General features: G+C 37.2%; 2 protein-coding genes across 2 annotated transcripts; both read right to left on the bottom strand.

The window, feature by feature from the left end:
- Positions 1-1,487: 1,487 nt before the first annotated feature.
- LOC131962159 (inositol monophosphatase 1-like) lies at positions 1,488-7,147 on the bottom strand. The gene is made up of 9 exons (XM_059327121.1): positions 7,099-7,147; positions 5,992-6,089; positions 5,761-5,900; positions 5,559-5,663; positions 3,833-3,878; positions 3,650-3,758; positions 3,338-3,446; positions 1,907-2,058; positions 1,488-1,737 (listed from the first exon to the last, which is right to left on the bottom strand). The coding sequence occupies exons 2-9, from the start codon at positions 6,055-6,057 to the stop codon at positions 1,610-1,612; spliced, it is 855 nt and encodes a 284-aa protein (XP_059183104.1). The 5' UTR covers positions 6,058-6,089; positions 7,099-7,147; the 3' UTR covers positions 1,488-1,609.
- Positions 7,148-12,891: 5,744 nt separating this feature from the next.
- LOC131962287 (inositol monophosphatase 1-like) lies at positions 12,892-24,359 on the bottom strand. Its single transcript, XM_059327265.1, has 9 exons — positions 24,304-24,359; positions 23,877-24,001; positions 21,503-21,636; positions 19,187-19,291; positions 18,889-18,934; positions 18,576-18,684; positions 18,136-18,244; positions 16,260-16,411; positions 12,892-14,675 (listed from the first exon to the last, which is right to left on the bottom strand). Exons 2-9 carry the CDS (start codon positions 23,937-23,939, stop codon positions 14,554-14,556), a joined length of 840 nt encoding a protein of 279 aa, XP_059183248.1. The 5' UTR covers positions 23,940-24,001; positions 24,304-24,359; the 3' UTR covers positions 12,892-14,553.
- Between the last annotated feature and the right edge of the window lie 25 nt (positions 24,360-24,384).

The following is a 24,384-nucleotide window of genomic DNA, read 5'->3' as shown; positions in this document are numbered from 1 at the left end:
ATGAGTGTAATAAATTGAGTAAACAGCAATAAGGCTGAAACAGAGGCTCCCAGGCAATATGGTGATTTTCAATGTGAGTAAATTATATGACATAAGACAGGAGCCTGTGTTTATAAAGTCACTTCAACATTGATTTCACTATGTGCTCAGGACTGTGGCCTCTAATGAGGGTAATCACCCTGACAGAATTCTACTCATTTCCATCAGATAATTACACATTAGGGTCACATGAGACTGAGATTAATTCACTGATTGGAAATCCAGTTAAAAACAAAAACGAATCAATCTTCTCATGCAGTCTGACATGGTACAGTTCTAAATTGTGAAAAAAATTCAACCAAGACAAATACCCTGATTTGGGTCTATAGACTGAATAATTAATGTCAATCAAATGCAGACATGCGTGCTGTATAAAACTGTATAAAAAGTGCAAAATCACACCTGTTTCCCTCTTCAATCAATAATTGTGATCACAGAAAATCCCAAAGGAGTAATCAAATGTAACCTGGAGGTCACCAGGGGCGTTTCTTGGACTGACATCCAGGGACTAGGAGGGTCCTGTGGGAATCATCCCCCAGGATCGTTTTCTGATAAATAAGCTCTATTTAGATGCTTTTTTATGCACTCGGGCTCCTAATTTGCATTCAGATTGCATGTCTTAATCAGTTAAAATTAAAATGTGTACCTCAAAAACTGTGATTGTTTTTAACTGATGTTAAAATATTAGCAGTATGAGTGGAAACTGAACACTTCACAACGGCTGTCATTAAACATTTACTGACCAGAGTTGAAAAAAAACAGTCATTACATTCGGAACTCTCTCCCTTTGGATTTTGTCTGATTAATAATAAAGCTTAAGACCCATTTGTTTAGACTTGCTCTTGACTGATTTGCTTTCTCTGTTGCCTTGCTGTGTATGCATATCTTCTACTTTTGTTTTTAATTTGTTGTTGTTGTTGTTCATTAATTCCACTGTGTAGCTTTTGTGAAAGGTGCTATCTCAATAAAGTTATGATTATTATTAGCATTATTATTAATAAATGTATTTATGTGACCGTGTTGTAATTTCACTAAGGATATTTCCTTAAATACTTTACTTATCTACAAGTATTTGGGTATTTTCATCTAATACTCCACTACATGTCAGAGGGACATTTTTTTACTCCAGTACGGTTATTTAATAACTTTACAGATCCAAATTGAGAATACAAAATACAATCATCTAATAAAATGTGATATCATCATTATATATTAAGGTACCAAGCAGTATATAAAGTTGTTAAAATTAGCTCGACCTTGACCAGCTGTAACACTAAAGTGTTACTGCATCAATAATGATAATCCAGTATTAGCCCATGTATCATTCTGAAGTGGGCCATACTGCATAACGATCACTTTAACTTTTTGTTTCTGATACTTTTGCACTTTTTCTTGAGGTCACTTGAGCTGGTGACTGAATTGAAAGACTTCCTTTAGTTTAAAATGTGCAGCTGATGAAACACACCCAGTATGCAAAATTAAAAGACAATCAGTGTTGATTACAGCACATTGACTTTATTTACTGGACTTTTTTCCTCTTCTACTCATTTTAGAATGCAATTAGACATCCTCATTCCTTTGCCGCCTCAGCGTCGTCCCTCACCACTGGGAATATTTCAATTTCCTTGATGATCCGGTTTGCAATAACCGTGTTGTTAGCTGAAACCATCCTTCGAGACATCAGATCGAACGGGCCGCCTAAATTGCCAAACAAAGAGTTTATTAAGTGGGGTTTCACCAAAAAACAATTCCTGCTTTTTTGTTCTCATAACGTTCTCATTAATTTACTAAGTTGTAAGACTTTGCATTCAGTTTAAAGCTGCATAATTACTTGACGCTCTGTGATTGGATTTGAAAGCATACACACCATCAACATCCAGTAGTATTCCACCAGCTTCCTGGACGATAACTGCTCCAGCAGCGATGTCCCAGCAGTGGATCCCAATCTCAAAGAAGGCCTCCACCGCTCCGGACGCCACCAGACACATGTTGGTGGCAGCTGTCCCTGATCCACGGAGCCTGTCAGGACAGTTAAAAATGAATGGTGCAAGTAGGCTACACTGCCCTACAAAGGCTGTAATTGTAGATGAAGGCCAGTGAAGAGAAAAGAAAAAACAGGCTGGCAGGAAAACTGTGTAACATTTAGAAAAGTTGCAGTTTCTTCCAAATTTTTAAATGAAACATCCTAAAACTGACTGGGGTGTTCCCACTGGTACGACAGTCCATTATTCCAAAACCCCAATTGTCTGAAAAATGTCCCATTTGGCCTAAAGCCCATAAATCCAATGGCCCATTATCCCTGAAACAAAAGTCCACAGTTCTGAAGGCTCATTGCTCTGAAAATACAGTCAGGGAAAAAAATATTAGACCACCTTTGTCTTTTTCATTTTCTTGTTCATTTTAATACCTGGTACAAGTAAATGCAAATTTGTTTGGACAAATATAATTATATAATTATAATTTCTTGATAATGATTTTGGGTATTATCAAGAAAACCATGGAAAATGGCTAGATAGCAGCTCTGAAATTGAACTCTTATGAGCTATTTTGGTTGTTATCATTATATTTGTCCAAACAAGTGTACCTTTAGTTGTGTCAGGCGTTGAAATGAACAAGAAATTGAAGAAAACAATGGTCTAATCATTTTTTCCATGACTGTATATACTGTAATGGTTGGAGGTCAGTGACTGTCAGCCTTTCTACCAACCAGACTCCTTTAATATAACGTATGACTTTGTATGCTATGCTAAAGGCAAAAAATTCCAAGGAGAGTGTGTATTTTCGGGGAAATATGTTTGGGAGCAAGGGGCTTTTGTTTTCTGGATAACAGGCTATCTATCTAACTAAAGGGCTTTCGATGTAATGCACCATATTTCAAGATATCATAACTACATCAAATTTCGAGACAACATGATACTCTGCTAAGCTAGTTAGCTTAAGCAGGAGCATAAGTAGCTGCATTTTTACTTTGTCAAGATTGGATGTAGTTTAATTTATATGTGTGGAACAAAGAAAACTAAAATTACCATAAATTTAAATGGGTATTTTTCAGTTCACCAATAAAACAGCAACATAAAAAAGGCCTTAATATATTAAGTTTTTGCTTTAGCTATGGCTAGCTGTGGCTATGTGCAGGAACTGTTGTAAGGCTTGGTTTGCGAACTACATTGTGATGGCACAGTTTTCAGAAATTACGCATTTCTAATGCACGATCATTTATAATATGGTAAAACAAATGCCAAAAAGTGAAATGGCAGCAATAGAAATAAGCCAGTTTATACATGTCCTGACCACTCACCCGTGCACCGGGATGCAGAGGATCCTCCGCATGGTGGAGAAGATCTTGGATACTACTTCTGGCCTCCTGTCAGTCCCATGCTCAGATATGATAATGGACTTTTTGATTTCTGTAAAAACAACATGCCAAAAGGGTTAATATTGTTACAGGTGTGACTGTACAGGTACACACTCACATATACACCTTTTTGTAACCTTTTTAATCTGGACGATTCTGCTTGAATATTTATGGTTACAGAAATGTGTAACCTTGAGGTTTTAAAAGCAAGGCCAAGCAAATGATGGTCAATTTAAAGAAATATGACAGTGTTACCTTTTACATCCGACACCTCGAGTTTTTCATCATCGCAGAAAGCTCCCTTTCCTCTCCTGGCTTTATACATCTTGTCTTCCAAGCAGCTGTACACCACACCAAACTCCAACTGAAAACAGACATCTTTCTTTCAGCTTCTACAGACCAAGCACGGATAAAATACTTTTATTTGATTCAACATACCTGCTTATTGACAGCAAAGGCAATGGACACAGCCACGAATGGGAATCTGTGAATAAGTAGTTGAGTGAGAGTTTGATTACATAGCCTGAAGAAAATGCACATTTTTCTTACAACAGGTGCATCTCAATAAATTAGAATATCATGGAAAATCAAATAGCAAAGTCAAATAGCCCCAACCAAGTATAGAGTGCATATAGATGGACATACTTTTCAGAGGCCAACATTTCCATATTAAACATACTTTTTAAAATTGGTCTTTTTAATTTTTTTGTTGTTGTTGAGACACTGAATTTTAGAACTTCACTAAATGTAAGCCATAATCATTATAATTAGAAGAAATTAAATAAATTAAGACATTAAATGTTTCATTCTGTTTGTAATGGATCTATATAATGTATTATTTTCACTTTTTGAATTGAATTACTGACATAAATAAACTTTTCTATAATATTCTAATTTATTGAGATGCACCTGTACATCCCATGTGTGCACATCTAGCAAGAAAACAAGGGAGATAAGAGTAAAAAGTCCACCTTTGGTTTAATTTTTGCACATTCATTCATGTCCTATTACATTCCCAGAATAACACATCAACAGCTATTATTTCCACTTTTTGAATTGGATTTCTGACATAAATAAACTTTTTTATGATATTCTAATTCATTGAGATGCACCTGTATATGCATCTATTAAAGGCCCCCCCAGAAACACTTAATAAATGATGTTGAGAGACTTCCTTGAAGGAGTTTTTTGGGAAATAAACATATGTGTTTTTCATTAATCTGTTTTCCCCTGATTCCAGTTGTTGTGCTAAGCTAAGCTAACTGGCTATAGCTTCATATTTAGATACTGTGAATATTCACCCATCTTCAGACAAAGGACAGGCTGTTTCCTAATAACTCTTAAGATTGCATATGTGACTGTGTGATTTAAGGTCACAGTTTAAAACAAGTGAATGTGACTGTTTAAAGCACATATGATTAACATTGGAAATGGAACTACTTGGTTATGTTTAGGTAACAAAACAAACTTGTTTAGGTTCTTTGAAAAGACGTTGTGACATAAAGTTGTTACATAACCATGTGACAAAATAACTGGGTAAGTTTACTCAAGTTGGAGTCTTTGTCACACACACACACACACGTCTCCTGGGTTAAGGTCCTGTATAGTTTGAATCACCCACCACCCGTCCAATAGTGATTCTACGGTTGGTAAGGGCGATGCCAAAAGTAATTGCCACCATAACGTGTGTAAGTCTTCTGCTGTTTACTGACGGATAAGCTTACAGCAACACATTACACTGCCATCTTCAGACCAAAGTATATTAATTCAGCTTTGTTTATTTGCTCTAAACCAGTTGATGGAAATTCTTTAATGCAACATTCAAATTTTGTTTGATTCTAATTGAAACATGGCTATTGATAGCAAACCACAGCATTATCTTTTCTATACTGTTCCTCAAGGTATTGGTTTCTTAATGTGGTATTTTCAAGGATTTTATACAATTTTTTAATACATTTTTGTCATTATATTTGGTACCAGTAAATTTGCTTGTGATCCCTACCTGGCACCCCTGTGTAAAAATGGTCTAGAATCACACCTGTAACCATCTAAATGGATTTCTGTCACCCTTTATATTGTCACCTCACTTCCTCATTTGTTCGTCATAATTACAACAGCCATTAGAGGTCGCCACCTAACGAAAAAGGCAAATCTGACATCTTACCCATGCACAAAGTTAGTGGTGCCATCCACAGGGTCTATGATCCATGTAGGTTTATCAGTTAAGATACACGGCTTCCCTGTTGCGACTGACTCCTCTCCAATGAAACTGCAGCACAGAAGAATCAATGACAAATATCAAGAAATGACACCAACAGTACGAATATTCATATGCAGCTGTGATTGTGTCTGTGTGCATGTCTCACCAGTGTGTGTCTTCTCCGAATTGTTCTTTAAGAGAGCCAATGATAATTTTCTCCACCCTCTCATCAGTCTGAGTGACGAGGTCCACAGTGGAGCTCTTTGTCTGGATCTTTATTTCATCCTCCCCAGCTTTTCTAATTACCTAAACAATTGGAACAACATGGGCACATGCTTAGGGATCATGAGGATAAAATAGGGTATATACTATAAACTCATTGTCAGGTCTTACGTACCGCTCCAGCTGCTCTCGCCACTTGAACAGCGAATTCATACGCAGTTTGCCATTCGTCATCTGCCATTATGTTTGTATGGGGGGCTTACTGAGGAGAACCTGTAAAATGAAAAAAAGCTAGTAAAAGTTTGGCAATGACTGATTAATGCAAAAAAAAGTGTCAGATGTCATTCACAAACTGAAATGAGTACAAAATAATGAGAAGCTTTTAGTAGTTGTAGCATGTCTGGTGTAAAAGGTGGTGACGCCCAATCTCTGACGCATGAAAAAACAATACTTCTAATCCTGCATGCTTGGCACACTACAACGGAGAGTTATGCAACACTTCCGCAGCTGGAATCTGTCTGTGCTGCACTGTTTGAAATCACCACCGGAGGACACAGGTCTAAGACTTCAAGATGTGAAGTAACACTGATGTTGGAGGATCGGTTTTAAGAAACAGGGTGTGGCACAGGTTCGACATTTAGTTTAAGAAGTAAGCTATCTCCGGAACACTTCACCCTTCAGTTTATCACATTCAAAGCCAACACATCTGGAAGAAACATGGTTTTCACTGGACCGAAAGAGGATGAAAAAGTGTCATCTGAATAGTGACTAAAGCTGTCACAGATGTAGTGCAGTAAAAAAGTAATTTATTTGCCTTTGTGATGTAGTGAAGTATAAAGTTGTGCAGAAAGAAAACATTCAAGTCAAGTAAAAGTACCATAAATGTATACATACGTTTAGTACTTGAGTGTATTTAGTTTGATTCCATCACTGGGCAGTCTAATATATATTAAAAAACTCCACTAACTAATAGTAAAACTAAGTGTTTGATGATGGTTGATAAAAATTGTATGTGAATGTTTTGTTTTCGTGTCATTTTTTGTTTCAGAACATGCTGTACTTTAGTTCTTCATGTAAAATGATGTGTCTGCATAGTTGCTGCTTTATGAAAGATCCACCGTCACAAAGAGTTTTTGGTGATAAGTTACACAATAATGTCAAAAAAGTTTGAGTTATTATGATTATAATAACTTTATATCTATCAGCACTCACATTTACACATGTATCATGCACTGTTAACTGTATATTGTATAAATGTGTATAAAATAAAAGAAGGCCTTACTTGTGAGGTGAGGTGAGGCGGTGCTCTCAAAGGTAGCTCCTATGCCAGTGGGCTTTCTTTTGAAAAGACAGCAACCTTAAGTTACTTCATTTGGGGGATGAAGCAATGAAAAAAGTAGGCTGGCATGACAGAGTGGGAAAAGTACTAGCACCGCCTTCATGTGTTTCTTCATAGCAACCTAAAGAAGAAAACATTCTGTCTACGAAGGCCGACTTGCAACAACATGCTGTCGTTTAACTGTACTTTAAGTGCATCATGTGCATTAATGTAAGCAAGTGGAAATTTTTTGTTTTTGTCATTCAGAAAGTCACACCCTGCTGTGGGCTTGTCTGTGTCGCACATGTACATGCTCAACATTGCTGCATTCAAATACCGTGCTCTTGTTGCTGATGTCAGCTCATAAACCTCACAAATCTGGTGAAAATCCGGCATTTTCTGGAGAAATAAGTGTACGTTCCAGCTCCTGACTAAGTTTTAACATGGGATTTGGCATAACAAACAAAAGCTCCTGTCAGTTTTATACTTCCTGACAGTTTCACAGCTATTGAGCTTTTCCTTTATGTCCTTTTATTGTGTTCCACTAGTAGAAAATACTTTGAATGGCCCCCTGGTGAGTCAGCATGGATTATATGTGCATGCATGCCCGTCTCTTACTGTGCAAGCCCTGGCAATGTCCTCATGAACTGGATGAAAGTATAATATTCTGCAGACACACTGATCTAGATGTGTCCTTTTCTACATTTATCTGTCAAAATGTTCATCATAAGTGTTCACAAATTGAAGCGTGCTATTTTTACATTTCACTGCAAGGTGAGCTAAGTTAAATGCCCATTAATTCTCCTCATCTGTAAGAGAATCTGGAGATACTGCAAAGTAGAAGTAACAATAGTGGGAATGATTAAAATGAGCCATTTTCACATTACAATAAAGTGTGCTTAAGTCTGAATATGTGCAATGTTTTGGCCCTAAAGTAACATATTTTAACTCCCTCTTTCATTCAAATGCAGGCTGCCCTTTGGCCAAAAGGGGAGTTAAAAAAATCTTCAACCTTCTTGTCGTAAAGCACCAAAAGTTGCCTTGCAGGAAGTCATACCTTGCTGAAAGACGGATTGATCAATTTGTGGTAAAAGCTGCATGTCTCAAGAAAATTACATTATGTTTCTTTTACGTGCTTACAACCTGAAATCTGAAAATATGCATGAGATTCAACATTGTTTAGACACTATAAAAAGCAGAACCAGTCTGGGTTTTCTATGTTCCCAGGCTCGTTCAGACATGATATACATCACTGCCAAACCTTACGTAACTCAATTTTATGTGTTGGAACACGTCAAACCTGTTCTGACTGGTGCACTAGTGAAGACAGGATGATTACAACAGCAAATCCACTGCAACATGTGACCATCTTATAGCAAGTTAATGAGCTAATATGGATTATTATGTGATAATAGTTAAATTAAACCTGCAGTGCTGCAGTTTTTCTCCCCCTCTGGCAGTGAGAGTAGCAACACAAACACTGTGTGCTTACTTACACACTGTACGCCTGCGGGTGACTACCAACCAGTCCAAGAGCAGCCGGAAAGCATGTCAGCACGGGAAAGTCACCACAGATACCAAATACTCTGGTAAACCGAGAAATTCAGAGAGCTTTCCCTGGCAGCTCCAGGCTTAATTAGCATTGTGTGAACTTGTTTGGTAAAGGCATGAATGCAACAGACTTTCAAGCCCCACACTTAAAACACACAATATGTGATTTTTGCTTCCAGGAGTCACTCAATCAAATAATAAGAAAATACAGCGTTTGAGTGTGGTCGAGCTATGGCCTGTAGCACCTGCAGTCGGCTTCTCCCCATCAGGATTCCTTCAGTGTTTGTTGTTTAGAAGAAAAAATACAAAATAAAGCAGTTTCACATAAAAATCAATGTTTTTCCAACACTGTTTGGAACACACAGGACGTCCCAGAGGGGGCAGCGAGATGAGCTGCCTTTCACAATTGCTCAATATGTTTCTCTGATATCTTAACATCCAGAAGTTCTTGTAGGATTTTACCAAAAGCCGAATTATCCATAGAGGTCTCCTCTTCTCTAGAACAAACAGACCAGGTGATAAAAATCCATAAACACAATGAATGAAGCAGTTTCACTTTAAGCAGCTAACATTTGCAACTTAAGATCTAGACGGCTAATGACTAAAAGACTAAAAACCAGCTACAATATATAGTTATAAACAACCAGAAGTGCATCATAAAAATGGGGCCTGTAACTGGATAAAAAGTTGATGTATGGTTCTGGCAGAAAACCACAACGATGACAAATGAACGGTATAGAACATTATCTTGATTAAAATGACAGATTTCTTTGGGTTTGAAAATTAGTACGAGTATAAAACTCAACAAAATATATAACATAGGCCTATTCATACATTTCAATGTGGAGAAATTACATATTATACTTCTAAACATTGGCAGGAAATGTTGACATCCTGCTACACAATTTACTGGATTCACTAGAAATCCTGATTCACAAGCTGTGCAGCCAAAATAAACAGACTTCTGTTTAACTTAACAGATCAGTATGTGGTATCATGAAGAGGGGGTTTGATGAAAGTTTTTGTTTGACCGAGAGCAGCAGGAGAGCGGTTGTCACCCTGCTGTCCCTGTTGTGCACTAAATATAAGGCGCTCTCTAAAATGTTGGGAGACAGGCTGAGGGAAGTGATAGGACGAGCAAAACAAATACATCAGTCCTGCTGTCTCCCTGGCAGGTCTGTTATGAATAATTTATCCAGGATGACGGATGTTTTGGATGTTTGGTTCCCTGGAATCACAGCTGTAACTGAGGCCTGCCATGATGCTGGCGTTGCTGAAGGTCAATGGTGCGCCCTGAAAGATGAGCAGGGAGCTTCAGACATGTTGTTTCCTGTCTAGACTTCTCTATAAGTCCCTTTTGAGTTTGAATTTGGCCATAAAGTACAGAACAAACTGAGGGTTTGCCTCTATGGAACATGAGTGTCAGTAACCAATTATTTTTTTAATCTCTCCAATACGTGTTCAAATAATTCAGTAAAACCAATAATGTGACCCTGCTGCTGGTGCAACTCATGGAAGTCTGTAGGCTTCATCCTCTGGGGACCATGAATATCTGTACCAAATTCTATAGCAATCCATTCAATAGTTGTTCTGGCATTTCACCTCATGGTGGTACTATAAGAGACGAGGATCACCAGTCAGTTGGGTTCAAATGTGAATACAAAGTTCCTTACAAACCCTTTAATATTGGATGAGCAGCGTTGGCAGATGGGAAGTCTTAACTATCATGACAAAGACTTGAAATTATCTGATTTTGAGGGAAATTATCGTACTTTAGTCATAACCATGAGAATAGGCATACATTTAAATTTTACAAAACATGTATTAATATAATCCATCTATACAGATCTACTTGCGTTCTTTTTGTCGTTTTTTAAGCCGCAAGTCACTTTCATCATCAAATATTGTACAGTATTTCTTTTTGTATATTATTTCCTTGTATTTATATTGTTATTGGCATTCTGTAATGCACATTTATTCTAGTTTTTAACTTTTATTCTATTTTATTGTATTGGTGCTGCTGGAAGTGCGATTTCCTGAGGGAACCTCCCGAGGGATTAATAAAGTTCCTATCTATATATCTATCTTTCTTCCATCCATCCATCCATCCATCCATCCTAGCCTGTCATAAGCTGATTGGCTGAATAGAGGTAATATTTTGCTATCCTTATGCTGGGAAATGGATGAAAATGTGACAAGCACAGATTAAAATCAACTGCTAGTTGTAAGTGTCACAAAATGGGCAAATTATCTTACATTATGGCACTTTAATAGGGCATTATAAATTGTTTATTGTACAGAGGCCAAAACTATTGGACAAATATGAAAATAATCAAACATCTAGTATGACTGTAGTTGAGATATTTCAGTTCAGACCAAAGTTGTGGACCGCCCGTTCAATCCGACATTGACATGACCATACAGGTAGCGCGTATAAAGCTAGGGATGCACCAATTCAGACTTTTTCAGTCCTGATATTGATACCTGAACTTGAGTATCGATAAGATACCACAGATGCAAATTAGCTATTCAGCTAACTCTGGTATAGAACCTGTTCTGTACATGGTCCCTGTCAATTAAGAAACTGGGATCATTCTTTTATGTGTAAAGTAACATCAGGCTTGACTTAAATAACTTTGTTAAACATAATGGAACAAATAAATGCATAGGTTAAATAGAAAAACATACTAAATTGTTATTTAGATTTAAAAAAAATATTATCAAAAAAGAAAAAAACAGTAATAGAGAACTTTATAGCTGCACCCAGCTATTTGAGTCAGTATCGGCCTGATATCTGATCCAGCATCTGTGCATCCCTAACTAAAGAAAATAAAGGAAATACATGATAATGTGAAGGCCGATGAAGCCAAAGGCAGAGCACAAAAAGACGTATTGGGTTGCAGAAAGAAAACTGCTAACATTGTTTAAAAATTACAACAAAATGACTCCAGTCTCCAGGGGACCATTTTTTATGATGTAGCAGGAAAACAGCCTCGCCGGCTTTTCAAAGAACAATAGCTGGTACTTCCTAATGGCAAACAGGAAACACAAGTATACAAACCTGTGTAATAAAACTCTGTAATCAAGTAAAGAAATGCTAAGAATGAAAGCTACAATATGAGCAGGTGTTGTTGTAAAGGTGCAGTTGACATGAGGACTTTCAGCTGGGTGACTCTGGAAATCATTCCCAACACTGGTGATTACGTCTGAACCCCCTGCTGCAGACTAACATGGACCATTGATTTCTGAGGAGGGGGCCGCAGCGGTATAAGACCTCAGTTTGCTCAAGTAAAGTGTTTTAAAACCATTTGTTAGTCATCAGCGAACACAGACTGGAAAAAAAACAGAGACAATAGTCCGTGGAGAGCCAAACTCGGGGCTATTTCATAGAGCACATGAGCCCGGGGGGCAGTCCACCGCTCTACATGTGCAGTATCTGCAGCAGTGACTGAAAGGGCAGGGGAAATGCAGCAGAGAATTTTACATGGTGTAATGGCTGTGAATGCTTTTATCTCTCTACTAAATCACAACGGTAGCAGTCAGTGTGTTTTTTTTCTAGTGTTTTATGGAGTGTCAGAGGCCTGTTTTTCTGTTTATTTGGTTTCCTGTTTGCCACAGGAGACACTTTCTTTCTTCATATTTTCTACTTTATAGATTTTATAAGGAGAAAAGACGGTTTATCATTTTTCTAGGTCAGAGCAAATAAGGACATTTATTTATGTTCTCAACACACGGCTGATACAGGCCACTGTCAGGATGTCAGGAAGGTGTTTAGGAGCTTGCTAGAGATTGAGTACAGGGGGATTTTCCATTCGCCAATGTAGCCCTAGATAATATCAGATTTCAGAAGATATAGGCTGGTGTAGCAGCTTTTGTTTTCTCACGGTGAAGGAAGCTGTCTTGGCAGACTTTAGTATGAATTGTTGTTTTTCTATGTCTTTGGTGTTCTGCTGTTCTGCACTTACGAATTTCACAAGAACGAGTCACAACGTGGAATGCACAAATTTAGCCACGCCCATGTTTGGTTAAAGAAATTCAGCATTTTCTGCACTAATGTTTGTACTCAAGTTTACCTCCTGCTGCCAAATGTAGTCTTCAAGCAAATCCAACATGCAGATGCATGCTGTCACTTGTCTCCACAGTGCTTTAATGATATTACTTTATCCATCTATGCTGTGTATGAAAGAGGTGGGCGTGACACAGATATATTTATAGTGCTCTTTATTTGCTGCCTTCATTACATCCTTACACAACACAATATTAAAACATGTTTTCAAGAATACCAGTGTATTTCAAGTCTGGAACTAATAAAGAAGTTATACAGTACAGCATTTATATGCACACAGTGTGTACAAATTCTTGCAATAACAATAGTGCAAACTAGAAATGGGATGGCACTACAGTTAATTTACTTACTGTGTAAACAAATGCATCTTTAACTGAACACGCAATGAACCCGTTCAAAACATTGTGGGTTTTTTTTCCTTTAATATTGCTGTTTGCAATCTTCTTGAGAAACGCTCACCCAAACAGCGTCACACTCGTGACATAGTTGCGACACACACCCATGTCCTGACCACTGATGGAAAAACACCATGGGCAGACTTTACCATTAAGCAAGGCAGGAAACTGTCTGGTGCCCCAACCAGCTGTACATTTAATCTGATGTTTAGATATCAAATATGTTGTTTTTTAACTCACAGTAGGTCAGATTGACTTACAAAAGGTGCCCAAAGTACTTGAATATTTGCAACTCTACCAACAGTATGTATTGTGTCTTAATATAACAATTTAAATATGATGCATTAAACTATTCAGCATTATATTAGAATGAGAAGCTCCACTTTGAACAGATATTAGGTACATTTAAGGGCATTGTGTGGATAATACCTCTCTTTTACTCTTTACTTTAAAAATAAAATTGAATGCAGGACTTTTGCTGTGTGTAATTTAATAGTTTTAATATTTGTAGTTAATATTTCTTTACTTTGGATGAGAAGTTTTGAGTACTTGAGTGCTAATTTAAGGAAAGGGTGTAAAGTAAAGAAGAAGGTGTGAGCACCAAATCACTAAATCCGCTCTTGTAAAACACACCCAAGTTGCAGACACTTAAGGTCACAAACCCTGGTGAGTTATAGCTATTCATTTCCAAACAGGCGTATTAGTCATGGGCTTTAACAAAACCACCGCGGGTATAAAGTAGAGCATGGATTTAGGGAAGAGATTTTGCAGGACGACATGCTCAATCCAGTCAGCAGAGCCCAGAGCCCCGCCCCCCATTTCTGCAGGTCGTGTGTCTGAATGTCGTGTGTCTGAATTGCACCAACTTTGACACTGCACGTGCTTTTGATCTCCAATAAAACATCTGCCAAGTGTGAAGTAGATCTGATGAACGGTTCTCAAGATATGTGAAGGACACACACACACCGACAAATTTCTATGTTTATACTTCAAAACTTAATCCCAACTCCTAGTTTTGGTCAACATCTGATCATATACTAAAATTACTTCAGGAGTGCTGAATGCTATGTTATCAAAGTAATTCCATGATCTTGTTCTGACTGCATTGTCCACACAAATAAATAAGTAAATATGGCTTAAAAACAAGTGTGTATTAGAACACACAGGCGTAATTCCTCACATCAATACTGTCTAAATAAGTAACAACATAAAAAAAAGTCTGAATCTGTGATTGGCAAAGTGCAGAAACACAACAATGAAAAGAAGTCTGAAGCGCTGACGCGCTCACAAACTTCAGAGTTCTTCAGAGGTAACTTTATTGTTTTGGTTCTTAAGGCAAAGACGGAATCGTGACTTGTTAAATACAAAACAGTCGGGTGATTAAATATCTGTAAAGTTGTGAGAAATTTACTGGCCATCTGTGTCGTCCCTGCCAACATCAAACTCTGTTATCTCCTTGGCGATGCGCTCCGCTATTGCTCTGCTGCTGGCGATGATCAGCCTCCGAGACATCAGATCAAACGGCCCACCTGGACCAAAGAGGAAAGAAGAAGTAAGTAATAGTGCAATAAGTTTAAATTCACATTTTGTTGGTACACAACGGTAAAATTAACAATTGAAATGTGTGTTGTGTTAACCTGAATAAACCAGCTGACAGCCCCTTACGGTTCTGCTCCTGATGTAGCCATTAGTCAGCGCTGAATTATCCACATTTCTCTAGAATTTAAATTCCTTGTTGAGCCACTTTGTTGACTAATAGAGACTTGGTATCACTTCTCTTCTTTCCTGATAGAATTAACTCTTTTCTTTTAGTTCTGCACTGTTTAACTTGGGATGTCACATGCTGGTTGGTCAAAAAGTCATTGTAGCGGGGTTAAATCTAAAAAATCCATAGGTTTTTTGCACAGTTAAACCTAGGCAAAGATGATGTAGCACCAAATATGGGTGTCCTGATTCTTCAAAACCACAATTCAATGAGACTTAGTATTTTAATCATGATCAGATTAAATTATGAATTATGAAGTATGAATATGGAGGACGGAAGCTAATCTAAAATGAGTACATACATGACTCTATAAATACATACATTTTTACGTAAAATGCACCAAGATATATATACATATACGTGTGTGTGTGTGTGTTAGCATTAATAAAATAACAAAATGCAATATACATTGATGATATCCCTGTTTAAAATAAATGACTTCTTTATTTTTATTCTACTTTTTCTATTATTTATTTAATTTCATTTATTATTTTATTATTCATATATTTTTTTCTTTGCAATTTTCACATTTTTTAAATACATTTTAACAAGAAATTGTTTATTTATGCTCTTTTTTTTTTTTTTTTTTTTTTAAATCAATTAATCTCTATTTATGTATTTTTTATTTTGGCAGCTCCGTCCTTCATACAGCAGAACAGTTGCCAAGTGGGTCGCAAGGGTAAAGACCGTTATAAATCAGATGATGAAGGCGTGGGCGATGAATTTACAAGATCATCATCCCACTCGTTTAAAAATTTGACACTGCAGGATCAGATTTTGAGGAGGAGAGGTGATCAGTAAGCTATAACCTTCAGATATTATCCAAGGAGGAAAGACTGTTCCGGGGCGAAATTCATCACTATTCATGAAACGAAGTTTGCTCCACCACAAACATGCACCCCTCCAGTCCTTACATTTAATTATATATAAAGGTAGTGTGTTGGCAGGAGTCCTGCCACTGTAAGCTGTACAGTTCTGGCTTTATAGCTTCCTTAGCATCCTAAAACTCAGATGCTATGTCGATAGCAGTGTTGCCCAAATTTAACTCAAAATGTCTCAAACTCTGTTTCTTCCTGTTTCAAGATTAAAGCCACCAGCTGTCCTGTTCTCCATTTTTGACTGGTTCACAGGCATTTGCGTGCAGAAAAAGGGATAAAAACCAATAACAACGAGAATTAGCAACAATAAATAATTCATAAACATTAATAACTTCTGTTGTGTCTGCAGCCCAATCTCACAATCCCCTTCAGCAGTTTCTCCACAAGTCAATCACCGTGCTGCCCACTTCCTTCATTTCGTGCAGTGACTCAGCTCGGAAAAAGTTTAGCTCAAGTGTTCAATGACTCACCTGAGATGTCCATGATAACTCCTCCAGCTTCAGTGACGACCGCCGCCCCTCCAGCCATGTCCCAGCAGTGGATGCCCATGTGGTAGTAAGCATCCGCCGAGCCGCACGCCACCAGACACATGTTGACAGCTGCACTGCCCGGGGAGCGGATCCTGTGGATGGAAATGGGATGTCGGCTCTGCATTTGACTGCACGTGACAAACTGTTTACCTCCAGATGGTTTATTGAAAGTTTAGCGTGTGTTTCAAATAAAATACTTTCATGGAATTAAACTCTGCATGTGATACAATTTTTTTGCTTATGGCATTTGGTATTGTTACCTTTCTTATTTTAGTAGTTTAAGAATAAGAGAAAAGGGGTTATTTGAATTTTTGCCATTATTTGATAGTTGCAGGTCATGTGGTTTGCACCTTAACCAGTGGGGGACCAGGGTGGTCCACTATATAGTACTTTCAATATGTACATTGAATCCAGTGTTTTCTTGATAATAACCAAAATCATTATCAAGAAAACCATGTAAAATGTCTAGTTATCAGCTCTTAAATTAAACTCTTATGAGTTATTTTAGTTGTTATCATTATATTTTTTCAAACAAATGTACCTTTAGTTGTACCAGGCATTAAAATGAACAAGAAATAGAAAACAAGGGCGGTCTAATAATTTTTTCCATGACTGTATTTATTGATAAAATCCTACTGCCACTTCATATGAAAAGCATGTTCCACTGATGCCTTTATTATGAAGCTGCAACAGGAAACACAATGCATCAGTTAGAGCCCGACAGATATACCAGTTGACAGATATTATTGGCCGATACCGGTGATATTGATGATATTAAAGGCATATCGGTATCAGTGTATATGCAGTCTGATATCTGCTGTAACAAAACCCTTTATTTACACAATATATAAAGCAGAAAATATTGCTTGAAAAATTAAGAAATGGGCAGCAATTGACTGAACAGTAATTATGTTTATTTAGCTACTGTTTTAATTGTTAACACTTTTTATATTTCTACTTGTTTATATTGTCAATTGTTAATACTTTTTTATTATTTTTTACTTGTTTATTTGCCAGTACCTCTCTTATATTTCTCCTTTATACTGCTGTTTACTGTTTTTTGCTCTACACTTTGCCGCTGTAACTCTTGAAATTTCCCTGCTGTGGGACTAATAAATGAAATCTTAGTCTCAATCTTAATCCTAATCTTAATCTCAATCTTATGTTTGAGAAAGTAGCTCTCTGGGTACCTTTGCAGAGTGGTGAAAAATCAGTGCAAAATATACATACAAAAAAAAAGCCTATTTTTATTCCAGCTCAAACAATTACTATATCAGCCACCATATCAGTCATCTATAACTTTCCCCCTCTAAAATCAGTATCGGCATCAGCCTCAAGAATCAGTCGGACTCTAGTATCACTGAGGTTCGTGCTGATCACAATGACTCACTGAATGAGTATCTACAAAACATGACAATGCTAGTTTTCAGCATTTGTCTTTAGTGGATTGTTTGTATTTCTTTTTTTTATGCGAGTAATGGAAAAAGAAGGGGCCGCCACAGAGATCTGAAGCCAACAGGCTGCTACACCTCCGACCTCAGCTCACAGCTCCCTGCTGCTGTGTGGGAAACTACTCACACCCTGTGCAACATAAAATCAGATTGTTGTTGCAATTATTTCTGGTGGAATTCTTTATCAAAACAACATGACTTTGTTTGGCTGCACTGTAAACAGATACACCGGCGGCTACTCTTCTGTTGTATTTTTGATAGAGGAGTAGCTGCTCGCAGTGTTTGCTGAAGTTCGCATCACGGGAGTCACTAGATCAAACAGGACGGAAATGTCAAGGATTGGATATGAAGGAGTGTATATTTACCCATGAACAGGGATGGTGAGGATGCTCCTGATGTTGGCCAGCATTGTTTTGAACTGCTCAGGATTCTTCTTGAAGCCCATTTCTGTCAGCACTAGAGACTGGCTGATATCTTGGATGAAAACACGAAAAATATCAGTCAACAAGCCTGTTTACACCCCTGAAAAAACTGAGTATTGGTTACAACCCTGATCCATTTTTACAGCAGAACAAGACAATTTGCTCATCTTTTGTGAAATATATTAAATTGAAAACCGTACAAAGACAATACATTTTATGTTTATTTTTATTTTAATTTCCATTTTCCGGTATCTAAACTTTTTTTGGAATCAGGATTGAGGTATTGAAGGCTAACTGTGGAGATCTGGCTGTGATACTGCCTCCACCTGGTGGATTTGTTTGAAACTGCAACACTGAAGTCTGGTGTGATTGTCTCCATTTACCTTCTTGTCCTGAAACTTTGATTGGTTCTCCGTTGCAGAACGCTCCTTTTCCTTTCCGTGCTGTGTACATTTTGTCCTCGATGCAGCTGTAGACAATCCCAAACTCTATCTAAGAACAAGAAGCAGCACAGAAAACAGCAGTGATGAATGTAGTGTGGGAGGAGGGCTAAGAATAGAACAACAGCCGTGTAAAAAGCGAGAAGTACTGTACTGTAAATTCACTGGGTTATCAGGCTAATTAGCATGTTAATGTTTCTTTTTATAAAGGTGTTACAGTGTCGAAAAAACGTGCTTAACAAATAATCAAACCTACCTCTTTCTTCACGGTGAAGCCAATTGATACGGACACAAATGGAAACCTGTGAGAAAGCAATTAAACAATATAAAAAAACATCCCTTTAATGAACTCCCTTTAGGTTTAAGCTCGGAGGAATCACTTTCTATTATCAGTTCAGTTTCATCTACGTCGTCTAATTATCCCTGACAGAGAGGACAATCCAAGAAAGAACCTAATTAAAAGATAAAAATAGATAAGGAGCGACAGATGAAACGAATCCAGTGTTGCATCACGTTCCTTGATGGTTTACACAGCATTAAAGCGCAGGCGGTACCTGTGAACGAAGTTGGTGGTGCCATCGATGGGGTCGATGATCCAAGTGGGGTTGTCACTGAGAACACTGGGAGCGCCTGCTGCGACTGACTCCTCACCTATGAAGCTGCAAAATCAGACCAAAAAACCCCAGAAACAAACATTTTTTTATTTACTATACGACTGTTACCTCAGCTGTAAAATCAATAATGCTATTGCACTTGATAAGGTCTACCGGCTGTGTTTACTTTCCCCTTTCTACTAAAAGGGAAGTCTAGAATATGTGATATGAGGTAGAGTTTCCCTTGTAGCTGTAGCTACCACGGAGATCAAGGTCCTGGAGCAAGTAAACATTCTCCAGTTATTTTTGCTGGATATTCATATTCATATACTAATCATTTGCAATGACATAAATATTTTAGCTGTTGTTGTACTTACTTGTTTTTTTTATTTTATTTTGATGAGGTGTTTCTGGTTTGTTTTGTTTTGTTCTTGAGATTTTTCTGTTTTCTTTGTCTTTTAACACTATGGGACCATGTTGGAAGGAAGTTGTGTTCAGAGTATCTGATAATCCATATAATCAATCAATCAATCAATCAATCAATCCACCCACACTGAATACAAAACTTTGATATTTCAGTGCCTTTGCATTATCATATATATGTATTATTTTAATTTCCAGCTCATTTCAATATTCCATTAAATATACTGGCTGCGAATGCGATATCAGTAACTGGTGTATTCTTCCCCTTCTAAATCTGTATTTTGTTCAAATATCCAATACAGTAAGTTTCCTGGTGTCTATTACCGTAAAAACAACACTTGCAATGACTAACTGATATTTGGGTGATGGTGCAAAGCTTAACTTTTCAGTGGAATGCACGAAACTTGAGAATTTGTGTAAGGCTTGGAATTAAAAGTTTGAAAGTGAAAAAAATCTTAACAAATATTCTGAATTTTGTCCAAGTGTGAAAGGGCCTTTAGTCTAATATAAAGTAAAGTAAAGTTAAAGTCCATAATAAAGTTATGGAAAAAAATTATTAGACCATTGTTTTCTTCAATTTCTTGTTCATTTTAATGCCTGGTACAATTAAGGGACATTTGTTTGGACTAATATAATAATGATTTTGGTTATTGTCAAGAAAACCATGGAAAATGGCAAGATATCAGCTCTTAAATTAAACTTTTATGAGCTATTTTTGTTGTTATCATTATGTTTGTCCAAACAAATGTACCTTTAGTTGCAAGAAATTGAAGAAAACAAGGCTGGTCTAATCATTTTTTTCATGACTGTATGTTTTTTTTTTTTTTTTTAAGATTTTTTTTTTGGGGCATTTTGTACCTTTATTGATAGGAGAGATATTGAGAGTGAAAGGGGGAGACAGAGGGGAAGACATGCGGGAAAGGGCTCCGAGCCGGATTCGAACCCGGGCCGCTCGCTTACGAGGACTGGGCCTCTGTGGTATGCGCTCTACCAGGTGTGCCACCGGGAACGCCCCAACTGTATGTTTCTTTAAATCAACAGAAAATGGATTCAGTATTCCCACCAGAGTGTATTTCACAAAGTGTAGAGAAGACACTGCAAGCCATTAAGATCTTTATATTTACAATTAACTAAATAAATAGCGTTATATTTCAAAAAATACAAATTATTAAGACGATTCGATTTTTGGTGTCTAATTTCTGTTGTTTGTGGTTCATGACATCAGTATTTCCAAATTCTTGGCTACAGCCCTGCCAGTGTTAATGGTAAGAGTAAGAGTGTAAACATGCTCCGGATAACGATATTCTTGACGATATTAGGAAATATTTAAAAAGATATCTAAAACATGATTTTTTTTTTGTCTGTATAAATAATTCAAAATCTAAAATGTAGTTTGAAGTGCAAATCTCAACAGTTGCCAAATACAAAAAAAATTTACTCTTGACTCTTGAGTATGAGCAAATAATACAAATAACCATTTAGGGGTTCCGGGGGCATATTTTAATGAAATTTTGTAAAGGAGAATAAAGGTTCTATGTTTTATTTAAGGCATCTTATTTTGACAGTCTCATTGTAAATTCTGTGGTGGATTCTCTTAACACACCGTGCTCTTATTTTGAAAGCTGCATGTGTTTAGCGACAGAGAGTAAGTAGCTTTTTGTGATCCACATCCAAAGCATAGAGAACTCCACATTAGATTAGTGAAATACAGCATTAAATACCTTGTAACAGTTAACAGTAAGAAACATAGAATGAAACAAGGACTGAACTCTGAGTGAGTGAATAAAAATACACTGTCACACTTCACTGTCCTGCAGTACTTCAGTTCATAAACCGCCTCTCATGCCTCTCTACCTGTGAGTGGGGTACTTTTCCTTGATGGAGGATATAATGAGCTGTTCCACTTTCTGGTCCGTCTCAGTCACCAGGTCAACTGGTGAGCTCTTCTGCATGACGGCGATGTCCTTCTGGAGCGCCTCGCGGATCATCTGGCAGAAACACAACAACCACAAACTAAGAAAGGGGATTTTTTGGATGACTGACTACATCTGCTACTTTAATTAAGCCTAACGTGGGTTACATACCGTTGGCAGTGACGGGTCAGAGATGATTATGTGTAAGCTCCAATGTCTTTATTATGTTCAATACACATTACCGTAACTTTCCTTTGAAGGGATACCCATTTTGTAGGTAGATAACACTTATCATCAAACCACAGATGGAACCGAATTAATAAAAATCTCCGTATAAAACAGCTGGATGACAATTTAACCTTCTATACTCGCATTAATAACATAAGATTAAACTTACTGTAAACCCTTATTTCTGCTTTATGAAGGGCTTTGAGCAATAAAAATAGTCATTTTCAGTCTGCTTGATCCTGTCTATCATCCATCTCTGCATTTTATTTTAAATGTTGTATCACAAAAGGAGCCAACTGAAAATAAAGAAGGTTCATTTGTTGCATCTCAACTTCAAAGCCATTTTTGTTAAATTTCCTGTCTTCCTCTATGAAATGCTTTCTCACAGTTCTAACAGTTCTCTGACCCGATTATCAAAATGAATCATCTTCAGTGTTGCCTGAGTCTGTTTTGAACTTGTCATAACAGCAGTTTTTTTTACTACAAACCCCCAGCTAAGAATAATTTACAAGACGAACGTTTGTACCCCAGGAAGAAAAGCTGCTGCTTCGGCTACAGCTAATGTGAATCCTAATAAATGAAATGAAAATGAAATTGGAAACTGCCTTCATTCCAGGGATTACAACTTCACATTTGTAATTCATGTTTCATGAGAAAAACAACAGATTTAAATAGTAGGATTCTCCCCAGTATGCCTTTCAGGTCCTTTGTTAATGTGCTGTTACTACACCACAATGTGTTCAAAACATTAGATCTCTCCAACTGTTTTTATTAAGTTTTATTTGCATAAAGGTTTCGAGAATGATGTTGTCAAAGCCTCAAACTAGATCGTGACCAAATATTTATTGACATCTAGTTTGTTACAATCAAACCTATTCAGTTCAATTTAATATATAGAGCCCAGAATCACAAATTTGCCTTAAAGGCGTTTATAGATTGTACAGGTTATGACACCCTCTGTCATTTGACCCTCACAGAGGATAAGGGAAGAAAGGAAAAACCTCAGCCAGAGCAACAGCAGAGGGATCCCCCATGCAGGACAGATAGACGTGCAATAGACGTACAATAGATGTGGGTTTTTTTTATATTTTGGTTGCTGTGATTTATTTGTGTCTTCCTCTTTTTATTGCCAGTAAAGCCAGATATTAATCAAATCTACTTTGGCTTTTTATTTTCTTCTTTCCAGTGCTACATATGTCTCTACACTGCATTATAGTATAGTTGACTGTGATTTAAATTTCGTCACCTTGTTAAAATAATCGCCTTAGTCATTTTTTGTCAAAATTGGGTTTTTTTTGCCTAAATCATCTCCTCATGACGCCGGCCACCTATGGTAAAATCACCTACATCCTCAGTTGATCAGATCATGTGATTTTACCCCTTTAAGATCATCACTTCTTTGACAATTTGCCACATTCATAGGCATCAGATAAGAACCCAGCAAAGAACAGCTAGAGGAAGATTGTTTAGTTATCAGTTTAGTTTATCAGTGTTTTATTGTTGACACCAATATTGGTAACACTTTACTCTAAGGTGTCTACATAAGAGTGACATGACCGTGTCATAAACATGACATGGGATGTGTCATGAACATTAATGACACTTTGAAGTAACATTAATGCTCATGATACTTGTCATGTCATGTTTCTGACAGGCTTGTGTGACTCTTATGTAGACACCTTCAAAATAAAGTGTTACCATATCTTGCTTAAGTCACAAAGGCAAAAAAATGCCGAAGTCATTTATTTCTCTTAAGTTACATCATGTACACACAGTGTTACATCCTTTTTGAGTGAAATGATCAATAAATGTCATATGTTACACTTTTGGTGAAGTTTTTTGTGTTTCCTGCAAAACTTGAAAAAATGTGTTAGGCGATTATTTTAACAGGGTGACGATTTAGAGAGCAGTGTTGTTGAGAGGGGTTTGCCTCTGCATCAACTGACCTGTTTATAATTGTATCATGCACCTGCACAGATTTCACAAAACACAGATCCCACAATGAAACAAATAAAAGTGGATGCAAATCTTGTACCACACACACACACACAATACAATTATATCCAATTACAGTAGCATTTGCTCACCTTCCCAGCCGCTTTGGTGACCTCCACACAGTGATCCATACACTCTTTCCAAGGATCACTCATATTGATACAGGATGAGGAGTATACAACGTTATATTTCCAGGTATATTGTGACGTTGAAGTTCCTGTTAGAGGAAAAAAAAAAGACACTTCAGTTTCATACACATTCAAAGTTTCACATACAGCAAGATCCTGGCTGAAAAAAAATAATTAAGAAACAAGTAAATCTATTAAAATGTCAAGTTAGCACAACTAGCTCTCTATGCTAGTTAGCTTTTACACAAATAAAGTGCCGCTGAGTAACATGACAAGTACGGCTACACATATGCAATTAATGGATTAGCTAGGTAGCTTTTTAATGTCTCTTTTTAACGTTTAACTAGCAACAATAATATTACATTAATGGGCTAACGATAACTCAACCCACCAGCTAACAGACGGACTGACTGACTTCCACACTGTTGACTTTAGCTAGCTTTAAGATGGGCGGGACTAAAGGTAATTCTCC

The sequence above is a fragment of the Centropristis striata genome, chromosome 23 (genome assembly GCF_030273125.1).
Source record: "Centropristis striata isolate RG_2023a ecotype Rhode Island chromosome 23, C.striata_1.0, whole genome shotgun sequence".
NCBI classification, from domain to species: Eukaryota; Metazoa; Chordata; class Actinopteri; order Perciformes; family Serranidae; genus Centropristis; species Centropristis striata.
The sequence above is the reverse complement of the archived record's forward strand: the minus strand, read 5'-3'. Positions and strand labels throughout refer to the sequence as shown.